General features: G+C 37.7%; 1 protein-coding gene across 2 annotated transcripts in view; it reads right to left on the bottom strand.

Annotated features, from left to right (window-relative positions):
- The window catches only part of kdrl (kinase insert domain receptor like), a 136,896-nt gene that overhangs the window by 23,281 nt on the left and 97,125 nt on the right, over nt 1-16,490 (bottom strand). Inside the window, exons 15-23 of one of the 2 annotated variants that reach the window (XM_018096816.2) lie at nt 15,405-15,533; nt 15,008-15,114; nt 13,327-13,462; nt 11,659-11,763; nt 9,911-10,024; nt 7,638-7,726; nt 2,685-2,838; nt 1,637-1,734; nt 657-779 (exon numbers count right to left, since the gene is read on the bottom strand). In XM_018096816.2, coding sequence (XP_017952305.2) covers nt 657-779; nt 1,637-1,734; nt 2,685-2,838; nt 7,638-7,726; nt 9,911-10,024; nt 11,659-11,763; nt 13,327-13,462; nt 15,008-15,114; nt 15,405-15,533 — 1,055 coding nt within the window. The remainder of the gene's footprint in view (nt 1-656; nt 780-1,636; nt 1,735-2,684; nt 2,839-7,637; nt 7,727-9,910; nt 10,025-11,658; nt 11,764-13,326; nt 13,463-15,007; nt 15,115-15,404; nt 15,534-16,490) is intronic. The other variant, XM_031890779.1, reaches the window with a different exon arrangement.

Here is a 16,490-nt window from a genome sequence, read left to right as displayed (position 1 = left end):
GGATACATTTTGTAGAACAGTTGGATTGACAAAACACATTCTAACTGATGGATTAAAATATATTGGGACCAATAAAAAAATCTGTTGTGTTAACTACATGAAAGCTTTGCCATCCGACACAACACACTTGTTGGAAGAGCTGTGTCTTCATTTGATGATAAAAAATCTGTCAGTGTCTGACAGACTATCTTCTCATTGAAATACATTGACTGTCGGATGTAGATGTGGAGATTAGATTTTGTAGGATCCTATAAAATCTGCTGCTGTTGTGTGGTGTTGCATGACAAGATCAGATAAAATCTGACCCATCAAAATCAATCTATCTGCTACTATTTCCCACCCACCTCACCTATATAAAACTGGATTCCTATAAAATCAGCCTAATTTGCAATGCATATGAGTACAGGTGCAAGGCAACTCAGAAGCCAATGTAGTCCGAAGCATACATCTAAATTAAGTGTTAGTGAGAGATAGTTAATTGAGAAGACACAATAGCTAGAAGGGCTGCGCTGGTTGCGGTTCAATTAAAAGCAATCAGTGCATCTCAGCTACTTGCATCTAAGTGTCCCCTGATTTTACCAGTTATCTGGTACCTAGTCAAGGATTTCATTATTCCTTCCCATGTATAAATACATTTCCCCTGTTGTTTTACTCACATCTCCTTTTCGCACATAGTCCGGATCTTTGTATATATCACGGGCCAAACCAAAATCACAGATCTTTACAACATTATTTTCAGACAGAAGGATATTCCTGGCTGCCAAATCCCGGTGAATACACTACAGAACACAAAAAAATGACAGTCCTATAAGATTTAAAAGATAGATTTGGGAATTTATAAAGTATTAAAAAGAAAGCAATGAAAAGTAAAACAGTTGTCAATATCTGAATAAATGCAGTAAATCCATCAAAATTGGATTTGGCCGAATACCGAATACTCAAAAGATTTGGCTAAATACAGAATCCTGAACTACATTAATCTTGCTCCAGTGCTTTAAAGGGGCAGTATAGCCCTTTCTTTAACTTAAGTGAAATGAAGAGGCCTCAACCCTTTTCTGCTTTTACCATTTTATTCTAATTATAAATAATTTGACAACCAACACGCCAATTAAAAATCTTATGAACCCAAGACTAGCAAATAACATTTCTCAATGGAGGATAAAGATCTGTTTTGGGTAAAATCAGTAAAACAGACAATCAAAATGCTCTTGCTTGTCAAATCCAGGTTTTGTTGCCCTGTTTAGCTTAAGAAATAACAAAAAAGCATAGATTTGTGTGACTTTTGTTTCATTTTTTAATTTAGTGCAAGAAATAACAAAAACAATAGGCAAAATGCATGTCAGCACAAGCTCTATTCGTTGAACTATGGGGTATACGTTTTTTTTTTTTAAACAGGTGGTATACGGCCCCTCTAAAGTCATTCAGCAACAAATGGACTGCCTATAATAAATGAAACTTGGATTTGAAATTTGTAATTATCTTAAAAACAGACAGAAATTTAAAGATCCATAAAGTTTTGACAGATTTTCTTTGTTTAGTTTATAGATATGGCTCTGTGAAAAATGGAAATAAACGAAATTAGTGATAATGAAATGCTATGTATTTCCTAGTAGTGACTATGGGATAAAGTTCTTACCTTTCTTGATGCCAGGAACTCCATGCCTTTGGCAACCTGGAAGCTGTAGCATATGAGATCTTCCATGCTTAGCAGCTTCTTACTGACATCCTCATGATCTAAGGGAAATAACGTGACAGGCATCACTGAGTGCTGAATATAGAATGGGCTTGGGCTCATATTCATATTATTGCACCAGCACAGCTTTCCAGGAATCCTTCTCATATTCTTATAGATATATTTTTCTGCATATAATTTTGTTTTTCCATTTATAAAGGTCAGTGAGTAAGGGTTGGCAGCAAATGGTGGGAAGTAATGCATTGTCTGATAAGTCACTTATCCCTCATTTGTTGGCATACAAGCAGGAATAATTGTTGTATATATGTTTTCTCTACACATTGAGGGAGCACTTGAGATATAGGATATGTTATATTGAACAGGGCCATTATTTTCTTTGTGCTCCCACTTCCTGGTGTAGATGCTGTACTCTCATATGGCACAACATTATCAGGAAGAGATAAAAACCACGGTGAACTGTTGCCCTACTATTCTGGAAAGGCAGACGTGCAGAATCACATAATCTTAGCGCTACCATGGAAAGGACATTTTTCAAGTGGATTTTAAAATAAATGTTCAATGTCACGACATATAGTATGTGTAAGTGGCATAAGTACAAGTTCTGCTTTGCACTTGTTTACTTGCCCTGTACCAACAGGCTCTCTATAGACTTGGTAGGAGAAAAAACAACTGTTCCTCCAATTTAACCATTTGTAGCACAATTACATGGCCACCCTTTTTATTGAACACGGACGAACTGATTTGAGATGAGAATGTCCCTGCTGATGAAAGGCAAACGTGCCCAGAAGGAATGCTTTTATGGACACAGTGTGCTCTATCCTATATAAGTATCTAATCAATTTTCATTAAATGCAAACTAAAATAAGAGATTAGTTCAAGTTTATTCATTGCTGCTTATGGCTGCCTATGTTTAGCTGGCTAAGAGAATACCTTCCCATACTGGGGTTAGCAAGTGTTAGCAGGACATAAGGCAATTTTTCCCCTTCTGTACCTTCATCCTCCTCCTCGGAGTCACTGTAGCTTTTATCTTCAATGAATCCAGAGCTAGCTGAGCTTCCAGTGCTGGCAACACTTTCAAGGCGCCTCTTGATTAGTTCAGAGAGATCGCTGATTGAGCCGTGCAAGGCTTTCTCTGCTTCCTGATACTAAAAATGAAAACAAAGAATTTTAGCATTTATAATTCCAGGAAAATCGTTTTTTTTTATCTAGTAAAAGATTCTTGGATGTTCAGGACATGAGGTTTTCGGGATAACAGATCTTTATGTAATTTGGGTTTCCATACCTTAAGTCTGCGTAAAAATCAAAGGAGAAGTAAAGGTTCAATCACTTGGGGGTACTAAAATGTTAGGTACCTCTCAGTGATTTCAATCACTACCTTATACCCCAGGCTGGTGCTCCTGTTAGGGGAAAAGAGCAATCCTCTTCCTTCTTCTGGGGCCCTGGGATTCTGGAGATAGACAAGAAAAGGAAGAGGATCGCTCATTTGCAGCTACCCCGGGCTGGTGCAGGTATCTCCTAATAGGAGCACCAACCTGGGGTATAAGGTAGCGACTACACTTACGGGCGGGGTGTCTAAAATTTTGGCACCCCCGAATGATTCGACCTTTCATTTTTCTCCTTTAAGCAACAAATAAACCTAATAAGATTGTTTTGCCAATAAGGGTTATTTATATCTTAGTTGGAATCAAGTACAAGGTACTGTTTTATTATTAAAGAGAAAAAGGAAACCATTTGTAAAATTTTGAATGAATTGGTTATACTGGAGATAGACTCTAGTATAGGAGGCCTTCCTGTAATTCCAAGCTTCCTTAATAATAGGTTTCTGGATAATGGATCCAATACCTGTATTACCTTTAGTAATACAAAAGCCCAGTTATTAATTAGGGTAACAAACATTTTCAAGTCCACATATGATTTATAATCAGGCACTATTGGGCCTAGTTATCAAAAAGTTTTAGAGTTTTTTCTACTTCGAATAAACATGTAAAAAAACTGGAATGTTTGCTTATTTATTAAAACATCAGAATGTAAAAAACTCAATTGAATAATATTATTCTGGGAATTCAGACATTTGCTAATACTGCTCTTATTAAGATGAAACTAAAGGGATTACTAAGGAACTGTTGCTGTATAAAAAAAAATCCACTAAACTGTAGCGAATGCTCAATAAATCTGCTTCACAAAAAGCCTCTATTAATTTTTTTCCTACAGTTGTGTTGATATGTAAGGATTTACTTGTCAGTGCTTTACTCTAGCATTTGCTTTTTGTCTGACAACAACACACTGCGCAGTGAGTCACTGACAGATCTCTCCCTCCATTCTTGGCTGATTCAAGTCTGAGTCAGCAATTTGCAACAAAAAACTGACAAACAGCATGGATGAACTGTATGTGAGGTGCAGTGAGCAGCCAGACCCCGGATACAGGGTCGCACTGGGGGGTGCAGAGCCTACTGGGGCTGCCGCCCCAAGAGCCCCGCTCCCCCAAGGTGCCTCCTCTGGCCACGTCCCCGGCAGGGGCCCCTGCTGCGCACCCCTAAACCCCCCCACAGGGGCCCCTGTCTGACGTCCTCCCATGAACACGTATGTGAAACGCGTCAGGGGAGGACATCGGAGGCCAGAGGAAGCAGCAATAGGGTTGGGTCTGGGCCGCTGGAGCCCACCAAGGCCAGGGCCCTCCGGGTATTTTGCCCCAGTCCGACCCTGCCCAGATATAAGCACTCTCTGCTAAGCTTTTGCTGTCCTTAGTGCCCCTGCACTTCTGTCTGGGGTCTTTGGATACCCCTATAGAGATCAGAAGGAACAGAGAAACTTTAGCCTGAAATAATACACAAGGAGCACGAGGCCTGGTGCTACTATTTGGTGCTCTGAAATTACTAATGCACAGGAACCATATTGATAACATGACTTGTAAAAACAAGGATTGTTATGTTTGGTACTAACGCTCCCCAGGGCTTAACCACTTCCTTTAGAACGAAATGTGCTGTGAGGAAATCCAGGTTGGCATTGATAATGCTAATGCTGTCAGTCATGTTTGGGACAAGGAGGAATGCATAGCAATGCAGTCGTTGCGGTTAAACGAGACATATAGGATAAACAAACATTTAAAAAACCACTAATTTTGTAGGCAATAGTAATAATATAATGCTGGCTTTGCTCTGCGCTAAAAATGATCACTAACTTTAAAAATGGCCCCTTTATTGAGCTCCCCATAGATGTTTTTTGTCCATGTTTCAAATGAGGGGTGTGCATATTCTAACGCTCCCTGCCAAGAGCACAGTAGGAGAGGGATAACCAATAACAGCCCTGTAATCACACAAACAAAGACAGGTTTAAGTTCCCTATCAGGTCAGCCCACTTGCTGGTTCCTATCCTACAGTGTAGCTAGCTAAGTTACGCCAACCCCCCCTGCACAGCCTGGGAAATGAGGCAGCAGGAAGTGGATCAGATGGGTGGGACTTCAAGGACTTTTGCAGAAATCTACTTTTTAAGCACATTACTTCTACATTTAGAGGAGTATAATGCATAATGGTTTTCACTCAATATGTCTACTTTAAAAAAAGACTCACACTCATTAAGGTCTGCCTTTTGTTTAATTTGTTTATGCTTAGTTTCTAATAATCTATAATAAGAGAGAGGTTCCTAAATTGTTAGGCTGGCTACTCTAGGGGTCCCAAAACGATAGGTGGAAGGGCTCAAAGCACTGGATGGTATAATTGAAGATTTGGGGAAATTACAGTGCAGTCCTTGGCAGGCCATGAACAATATCAAGGTGTCTGATACATTGATGCTACTGTAGATTGTTAATCATTTTTATATAGGTTTTAAAAACAAAATTGTGACTGCAAAGCAAAGCAGTCTGGTAAAATACATCCAAAAGTGGTGACCTTCTGCTGCAGAATTTCTGCAAAGGATAAAACTGTTATCACTTCTATTAAGACCTTGATTTGTACACAAGGCACCAATTCACAGCAATGTAAATTTAGCGTGGAAACTGCTATATGTTTCAGTCTCCAAGGAACCGGGAATATAGTGTAAATTATCTACACTCGTGAAACAGTAGATAACGTTAAATGAAGTCATGCCCAGTTGTCCCATAAGACTCCCCAAGTAAGTAAAAAAGGTTAATTATGTGGTTCCAAGCCATATGGAAATCTTTAGTACAATTCAACAGTAATGAAAAGGAGGAGACCAGAGGTTTCCCCCAGCACATTGGCTGCATTCCCACACAAATATCCCTTAATATCATTAGAGCGCTAAGACAAATATGTGTAATAAAATAAGAGTGGGAAGAATTCAGATTTGGATATGTGGAATAATGATAGACATTTAACTGCTAATAAATATGACTTATTAATAATATATTTGGATTTAAAATTCTGCGTACCCTGCAATGAAAATAGCTTTTCAGATTATGCCCTGGGAATTGTTCCAGACCAGCAGGAGCACTGGTTACACTGGGAAGTGATCCGAGCAGTAACACTAGGATTAATGTACATTGTCACTCATTCCCCCATATGTAATAAAAGGCACTAAGTTTGCCCAGTAGCAATAACCCATAGCAACCAATAGGATGTTTGCTTTTAAAGAGGTGACCAGTAAATGCTGCCTGCTGATTGGTTGCTATGGTTTACTGCTCCTGGGAAAACATAGTGTCTTTTATTACATAACCCCCATTGTTTTCTGTGGGTGTGTGCTATGCTGGATGTGCATGTTGTTATGTTGTTACTTATAACAAGCAAATAGTGCAGCCTGTGTCTGCAAGTGATGCCTGCCTCCATGAATGTGTTAGCCAAGTGGGATCTGCGGCTTGGTATTGCCTATCTATCTGTAAGGCCTCAATCAACAAAAATAGGTTTTACATTCCACAGAAGAGCAAATAACAGTGCCCCAGTTATATAATTACAAAGCACTGCCTACACTGCCAGTACCGAGGAAGCAAAAGAAGTCAGCACTTGGATATAACCTTCCACATGGTGGATTCTGCACTGAGACCACAGACGGTATCAATTACATGTGTGTCAGTGAGGTTATATATAATTCCAGATGGGGAAAGTGAAACTGGATCTTCAAATCATAAAATTCATCTTAAAAAAAAAATTGAAAAGCAACATCTTTGCTAATTAATACTGTCGATGGATGTCAAACCGCATTAGCACTGCGATCTGGAGTTCTGTTATAAAGCTCTGTTATAATCAGGGAATGAGCAAAAATAGTGGGGACCTATTGAACACTAATTGCTGTGTGTTTTTTTAAATGGTACAGTTGTGGAATGAAAATAAATGATGTACCCCAACACTGCTGCTGCTACTTCATCATCTCCCTTTTCCTCTTGGCTTCTGGGTGCTCCTTAATGCACTAAGGGGTCATAGAATCAATTAATTTAAGTTCCAACACTGGTTATGTAACTCACAAGGCATGTAAGGGCGAGGGCTCTCCTTACTGAGCTCCTGTTTTACCAGTCTTAGTGAGATTCCTTAGGTTACTGCCTATTCTGACTAACCCTCGTGCCAACTCTGATATTCTCTTACTGTTTAATGTGTTTTTGTTCTCATTATTAGTAGATTTTGGTATTATGAGCTGCTGTAAAATCCATTTTTTCAAACTCAGTACTTTTTGTATTCTGTTCAACTTTTCCTGTTAAAATTTCAACATGGTGCGGATATCTTAATTGCTCCATACCTTTTTAAACTCATGCAGTGATATATGCATTTATTAGCTTAGCGATGGAAGTCCTTCTTGTTTCTAGAATGCTTTTCAGTGCATCTGAGCCATCCCTTATCAGCAGTGTAGTTTTCCCATGCCTAATCAGAAAACCCTCCTACCATGGAGATATTTTGTCAGTCTCCTGAGTTAGGGGGATGTGGATCGAGGGTCATAACGGGGTGGTTCAAGGGAATAACTGGGCAAAATCAGGGCATGGTGACATTTCTGATCTAGGTCTTACCTTATATGCTATAAAGTCACCACGTTTGCTTCTTAAGTAATTAGACAAATTTCCATACTTGCAGTATTCTACTATAACCATTAAAGGGCCTGTGGAGGGAAAACACAGAATTATTGGCGTCATCGGCATGCTTTGCATTATATGGCAGTATATTTGATCTGTCATATGAATAAGTATAACCATCTGTGCTGGTAGAAATCACATGTACCATTCTGCAAAAACAAAATTCATCATTTGTTGTTGGAAGCTGAATAACTGTGATATAAAATGCAATGTTGTTTGCCACATTAGCTATTTGCATGTTTATTGAAAATCTATCCATTACTGAAAAAAAACTACCAATCATTAGAAAGAACAGCAAAATGTTACCCAGCCAAATGAGGAACATGTCATCAATGTATCTTTAGCTGGCAAAACTGTGCCAGGTAAACAGCACATTAAGATAGACATACACCTTCCTGAAACAATTCCTGCAACAGGATATCCAAACTTATGGTGGCCCCCTAAACTTGCAGATAACACCATTATGAAATGTTTTCATTTTCATGAAACTTGTTAATTGTTAATGACCAACTTAGTGCCTCTCTGTATAATATATGCCCTCAGCAACAGCTTTATATTGCTACAGTACATAAAAGAGACAACTGTTTTAATACAGACAAAGTTTGACTCCCAATTACCAATTGTTGGCTTTCATTATTTACACTGCATTAGATCAGTAAATACCAACATGTGATGGTTGCTTTGGCTCTCTAAACCCAGGTAAACCTTGACTTAGTTACTACATAATTCCTTATTTATTCAAGAGAAACTGTTCATATTTTGCATTCTAATTTTTTTGGTGCATACAACATTGGACCTATATTTAATGTTCCATTTCAAGTTTCAATATAAATCACCAGTCTATAGTAGTTTACAGCAGGCCCTTTGGCATTTGCCAGATTATAAAGCTCTTTATAGATCACAAATCCGGGCCTGGTCCCAATTATTTGGCAACTAATATGTTTCATAGTTAATCCCAAAGTGCTTACTGTACTTACACATTCAATAACTGATCTGCAATTAACTGCAGCATTGAAATTATACCTACAGGGAATAACATCTTCCATCATCCTTTGCTGTTAGACAAGTGAGAGCCATACATTATGTACTGATAATATAGTTTTATTCTACAGGGGTTCCAGCAATCAACCTCAACACTCCTATCAATCCTACATGGAATAACATCTTAAGTTCTCATTTGGTTTTAGACAAGAGAACCACAAACAGAGAATTCCTGATAATGAATTTAACTGTATAGGGGTTCTACTTTATACCGTGTTGCAGAGACAAAATTGCACATTTAAGCCTGTGGCACTATTAGAACTGCCAGGCTGGCTGTGCTACAAAGGGGGACATGCTACTTTAGTGCTTATGTTCTATTCGAGTAACACTAATGCCAGTTGCCTCTGTTGGAGACTTTGCCTTTTGGGCAGTTGGAGACTAAGGGGAGATTAAAGGGAAGGTACAATGCCCTCTGCATTATTTACTATCCATTACAAATCCTTTCACATTCTGTATCTGGTGCATAATTTTGGGTCTGAAAATGCTGAAATTCTGAGAAGAATGCATTGTGGATAGAAGAAACAGTGGGCCAATACTTTGCACTTGTGTAATTGAGTTCTTCAGATCTGTATTGAGGAGATCTTGTGTTTTTTACTGATATATGTTTCAAGCCATTGGCACAATCTCATGCTCTATACACAGCACATTATGTCTCCCCTTTCTTGGCGCAGCCCTGAAATTTCTGCTGGCGATGACAGAGCACATGGTGCAGATCCAGCTCGACTGTACACATGTACGTATCAGCATCCATGCTGTGGTTTCTCTTATCTCGCCCTGTCTTTCCCACTCTTAGGCACTTACATTCCTTTTTATCTTTCTTGCCTAATAAATCAGCTCTGGGACAAAGCAGCCAAAGTGAAGAAATGCATACAAACACATATAATTTAAGATGTGCTGTGAAAATGAGGGCAAGGAATAACATAAATATCCAGTTTTCTGACAAATTTACTGGAGTTGCTGTATACCTTACACAATTTTTTTTTTTTAATTTTAGAGCGTCAGTCTTAGACAAGTACATTATTCTATGATTACGATTCTATTCGATTCTACAATTATTCTATGCATTACATAAAATAATGAACTAAGTCTGATGCCTTTTACCAATCTAACTATACATTTGTAACCCAACAAAGTCCTCTTACAAGTAAAGTGACAGGGAAAAGTCTTACCACCAGGCTTGGTACATGCTCCCAATAAATTCACGACATTGAGATGATGGCCAATATGGATAAGGATCTTCAGTTCTGACATTAGAGCCTTACGTTCGTTGTTTGTTGCACACTCTGTTTAACATAAACAGGACACTGTCATATCTGCACAATGGGTTATTTTTAATGGGCACAGAAAATCCTGTTTAGGTTACAAAGGAAACTTAAAGAGACAACAAGGAAGACAGCCAAGGTCTCGGAAAAGAATCTGAAAAACTAAGGTTGCTTCTTTCTGACCCCACTGCTATTGAATTTATTCAGTGACAGCGCTCATAAAAATATTCAGGGAACTCATAACAGGCATAAATATGCCTACTGGTCACTTTGTAATGTTATACAAGAACAAGATATATAGTCTGTCACATACAATATTGTGTTTCCTCCCTCAATTAATGCAGTAGAGATGTCCATAGTAGGAATTCGGGTAATGTTACTTTGTTTATAGAAAGAAAGAACATTAGCAAAGGCACTGGATAACGATCCGTTACAATTAGTGCTGAACAAAATCTTTTCAAAATATTTATTTCTAAGGTAGTTGCGCCATTTCATTGGCAAGATAGCAATCTGTTCCTCATATTTTTTAAGGCCAGCTTAATTGAGTACTTAACTACCCACACCTCCCACCAGTGGAAACAGTAGATAAATAACACTCTGTTATACAAATCTACACACCACCGCAGGGGCTGCCCTGATAAATTTGATAAAATATGGTGCCCATGTATTGATGATCCTACTACAGCTCCAACGCAGAAGATTTACTAAAAACTTTTTCCAACCTGATAAAATGTCCCATATATTTAAATCTATCAAGATGCAGTAATGACAATAACTGGTGTCCAGGTTCAGCCAGTTTTAAGATCATAATTTATAGCAAATGACCTTAGGTTGTACACACAAACAGATAATAACTGGATATAAGCAATGTAGTTAAGTGTATTTTAGTGTACTTGCTGTAAATATTTACCAGAATCAGTTATAGTAATAATAGTAAATAATATTTAAACTGACCTCAGGAGTACCCCCATAGTTTAATAGTATAGAGCAGAGCTACTCTGCAAAAATGTAAGCCAAGTATCAATGAGATAGTACCACTCCCACCTTTTTCAAATGAAGGGTATTCCTCTCCCCCTAGAAAATATTTGAGGGTATAGGGGAGTGGGTGATGCAGCCTCTTGGGCCTTTGCAAGCGGGTGGAATAGATGTAAATAACTAGGGCCCACTAAATAGTACAATTACATGGTGTGGAGATTTAAATTTTATTATAAGAAATGTATCTAAACCACAGTTTGTGTGTAAAATGCCTGAGCTTGCGGATAAATGATCCTTGTGGATCCTTGGTACAGGAATGCAAACTGACACTTATTTAGCGTTACTATAATATTAACGTTAAGTCAAAGACAGAGCAGACTAAATAAACAAGAAAGAGTGAAAATTGAAACTGTACAATTTGCTGCACGTAGATATTCAAAATCTGGGGACTTATAGATTTCACAGCAACAGCTATGATTTAACTATATGAAGCCTATAAATAATCTATGCATAATCATACTACACAACATACGTCCATGATATCCTTGCAAAAAGACATACAGGCCTACAAAAAGGCAATAAACAGATATAGAAACAAAGTCATAAAGGGATTGAGGATTCTTCAGGTTTGTTTAGTTTAATTTTTAGTGATAGGAGATAGCCCAATAGGAAAGAAATACCTTTAAGCATCTTAACAGCAACTGTTTTGCAGGTTGAGGATTTATCAATGCCAAAAGCAGACGCTTCCACCACCTTACCGAAAGCACCATGACCGAGAGTTTTTCCTGGAGGTAGAAGTGAAGAGTGAGCACCAGTGTGCTGGAGAGACATGCCCAGGATATCATGCACATACACACACAGAGGCATGCAAAGGGTGAAAGCACCTGCAGTCACATCGGGCAGTAAAAACACTGCTAGAATAGGGTCTTTAATAAGAAAAGAGAAAGTCCATACAGTCCCTAGTTTACCACACATGTGAATGTCTTAAACAGTCTTCTTTATGTTCTGTTTTAAAAAGTAACAATAATTGTAATGCCTGAGTTGATTGTTATCATTCACTCTCTCTCATTATTATGTATGTATGTATGTGACAATAAATGATGGGGGGGGGTTGTAGTAGGTGAGTGAGTGAGGTCAAAAGGCAGACCCTTATATCATGCAGTTTTAGTCCACTTTATTGCTAATGTTAAAGCAATTATTTATTCTTCTAATTTTTCACTGTATAATGGATTGAAAGAAACTTGTGTTTAAATCTTTACATTAGAAGGTATTGTACAGGGGCTTATTTAAAAGAAATCTTCAAAATACAAATGAATCCTGGCAATGGAAAATACAATTGTTAAAAAGCAGTGACAAAACATGAAAACCAGAATTCAAAAATCAGACTTGTAAGTGGAAGAACAGAGTAATATATCTGTAGGACCCAAGGTTCAAAGGGCAGAAGGTTATAGAGATGGTTTTGGTGAATTATGGTGAACTCTTCTCTCATATCTTCAAGTATTTTAATGCAAGAAACCAATAGTATGAAAAAAACAGTTTTTTCCAATCATCAGTTAATAAACTTAATATATCAACAGTGAGATCCTGAAAAAAGATGATTAGAACAGTACATTTTATAAAAGAGGCTTATGACTTTTATGATATTACTACCCCCGCAAGAGCCATAGATGGAACTTCCCATAGCAAGAACAAATGTTTTGGTTTGGTCATATCCTGTACAAAAAAAATTGTACCATCCAGCTTGGATTTCCCCTGCTCTCCAAACAATTCTGCAGGAAATTGTAAGCATATAGTGGTCATATAGAGTCCATACTCCGGACATGTTCTAAGGAGATGTAATGCTATGGAAGATATTGACCATACTAGATTGACATACCAGTCCTATAATGGTCATGTTTGGCAAGTAAGTATACAACTGTACAACTGTACTGCAGCAGAGGAATGAGAATAAACAAAAATTATCTCAGTGGACATATGCCATCAGATTTTCTTTTCAAAATTCAAGCAGCCACTGTTTATATCTGTACAATTTTTATGTGTTGCTATATAGATAAAAAAGCAGCACCATGTACTCTAAGGTGAAGGAATGTGTAGGTCATCGGGGAATTCACAACTAAAGATTTACAGGAGAAAAACTCCCTTGTGATAGAGTGAGCAGGTTGGAAAAAACAGAGATAAGGACAGACATCAAAGACGTCAGCAAAGAAACTGGATGGGATAAAATCTTTAAACATACAAGTATTTTTAGACAATATTTGGATATAGAAATATTCTATAAAGAAGAGCCAACTGCATTGTTATTCTGTAACTCAGGACTTACATACAGGAGACTGTCTATTTCCACTTACCAAGGCTGAGTCTGTCACGGGGAAATTCCCACTTGCTGCTGTCGTAGGGCAGCCTTTCACACTGCTCATCCAGAGGTATCTCATCTGGGTCCATAATAATGGACAGATAACCTGTCTTCATGTCGGAGCCATGTGGCTGCAATGAAAATTTCAGCAACAAGTTTAGTCCATGAAATTTAGTCCATTAATTTAAACACATTATAAAACTTCTTGAAACTCTCAAGCTAGTCCCACATGGGGCGGATTCTCTCCCTGTGGATAAACGCACATGCAGTTTTGCGCCACATTTCGCTTAGTGTGGCTTAGATTTTTCTTAGGGACGGATTCTCACCCTGCATTTATCCGCAGGCCGAGAATCCACCCAGTGTGGCACTAGCCTTAAATCAAGGCTGAACTATTTGATAGATTTCCTCGGACAACCTTGGATTGACTCATCTAATCCGACAAGTCACATATAGTTAAACAGGTCACAAAATATTGTAACTTATTTTAAAAAGAGATCTATTAGCTACATCGATACTTTGCTATTCAATGTGGCATGAAATACAGGTATGGAAAGACCCCATGTCCCAAGCATTCTGGATAGTACATAAATGCCCCACATGCATAAAAAACAAGTAAGCATCTTTGGGTAGACACATCTATTTAGCAAACTCTGCCATGGAGATTAGTGCTTGGGACTCTAGCATACAAACTATGCTTATAGCTCAGCAGAGACTCTTCACACTGCCAGTGATAAGCAGCCCTGCAGGTACCCCCTAGATGTTGCCATAATTTCCAGTAGCAATCAAATGCCTAGTGTGTCTGAATTTGATTTACAACTGTTACAACCTTTGACAGACAACTCTTGGTTATTGTAGACAATTTATGTAAATACTAGTAAATGACATAAGTCATAATTGCAGTGGATTAAAACTGAAAGGATTTATATTATAATCCACAAAATTAATTAAATAATTATGCTTTTTTTCCTGTCATTATCATAATCCTGTTTTGTCTTTCTAGAATCTGTTAATAGAGTTTATTATTATTATTATCATTATTGTATGTGTTTGGCATAAACAGGCAGGGTAGCAAACAACTCTACTGTATGGTAATAATGTTATGAAAATGTTATTTTAGTTACTGGAAATATGTGTATAGGCTACCTATAGGTCATTTTGCAATGATAAATGGGATTTTGTAACACAGGCAACATTTGTAACGTCACACACAACTGAGCATCTGCTTTCTTTTTTCTGCCCCCCAGCAGTGTTTTACAATACATACTTATAGGTTTACTTCCTTGGGTCCTCATGCTTGTCAAAAACAAAATCTTCAGAAAAGAGGTTGGTAGAAAAACACTGAGTAGGCATGCACGAATGCAAAACAGATTTACCAATAGTATAGAATGTTAGTTGGTAGTCTGCAGATCAGTAATTCCATTCATTGTGGACTGGAAAAAGTGAACTGCCATATTGGGTGTGGCTGGCTGTCATATTCATGAAATCGCTGATGTTATCATGCCTTGCCCCTATGCACTGTGTATAAATGGAAACTACCTGCACCTGTGCAAATGACTCAAAATATGTGCCCTGTAGGTGAATTTCAAACCGAAACTGACTGTGTGATCATGGCAACAAGTCAACTCACATAAGGCTCACAAAGCTGATCTACGTTTAACTTGAAGGCAATCACATACCTTTTTCAGCTTTCGTATGAATAAGGTAAGAAGTAGCCAAAACAATGTGGCTGCCACCCCTGTACAGACGAGGATGATCACTTCGATGTTTGATTTTTCCTCGACACCTACAATGAAAGGCATACTAATCAATTACAGATAACAAGTAAAATGTTTCTATTTTGTTGGCTCTGCAATAATCCAATGTATGAATACATTCAATAGGGTGCCACTGAGAAACCAATATGTCAGGACACTTGGCCATAACTTGCTGTAGAAGGGAGCTGGGTAAATCACCAAATCGCTTTTTCTTCCTTATGCCCCCTCCTGTCAGATTTCATGAGTATATAAGGACATTGCATATTTAAGATTAGAAATACTGGCCCCTTAGGTGAGACTGTTCTGCTACATAGCATACCTTGTACTGTAATGAAGGCAGATGTACTGACTTTCCCCAGTTCATTCACAGCTTCACATATATATACCCCTTCGTCATCCTTCTTCACCCTCTCAATGACCAGAGTGCTATTGTACACAAGGGTAATGCCTGCAAAATGGTTACAAATATAAAACTTTACATGGGAACTCATATGTTATCTGACAATATATAATGATGAACTCTATCCCACAAATAATTAGCTTTATGCATGTTTATGGGATGTAGCAACCTTTTTTCAAAGAATAACCTTGCCATTGTATAAAACACAAACAATTGTTGTGGTCCATAGGACCACTTATTAGTAAGGTTTTCTATGAAATGTATATCTTTATAATGTATATCTTTATAATGTTATTGTATAGCAGTGCTGTGCATTTCTATAACACTTCTATTGACAAAAAAGTACATTATAGACCAAAAGAAGGAGCAAAGTCAGGACTATTAGACTCTGAAGCAGACACAGAAACATGTATTTTTATATGTGCAAGACAAAAATATATTTCAAAGAACAGTATTTCCTTTTGTTCAGCATCAGTGCAATGAAAAAATGGCTTGTTGACCATTGTTTTAACCATAAAAATGTATGGTTTTTGTTATTCTTTGAGCTAAACAGGGAAAAAGGTTTTGCCAGTTACTCGAAAAAACCCCCAATGAATTTAGAAACTACCTTTGAATAATTATTCTGAATTATATTTAATATACATTTTTACTGGTCAAAAAGGTGTTATTAACCAATATTTAAACTGAAGCAACTGGGACTATCAGAGAATACGAACCCAATATGGAGGGGTGAATCATTTGTATGGGAAACATGGTTAGAAGAATCTATTGGACTGTACATTTTGTGATAAATATATTAGAAAGTTATTTATAATTAGTTTTTTTTCATTAGGCCAATATTTTGGGTTCACTGCTCCTTAAAGGTGTGGCTCACCTTTCAATTAACTTTAAGTACAGGTATGGGATCCCTTATCCGGAAACCCGTTATCCAGAAAGTTCCAAATTACGGAAAGGCCATCTCCCATAGCGTCCATTATAAGCAAATAAGTTTCCCTTTAATAATAT

This window comes from Xenopus tropicalis, chromosome 8, assembly GCF_000004195.4.
Source record: "Xenopus tropicalis strain Nigerian chromosome 8, UCB_Xtro_10.0, whole genome shotgun sequence".
Taxonomy (NCBI): Eukaryota; Metazoa; Chordata; class Amphibia; order Anura; family Pipidae; genus Xenopus; species Xenopus tropicalis.
This window is presented reverse-complemented; position numbering and strand designations above follow the sequence as displayed.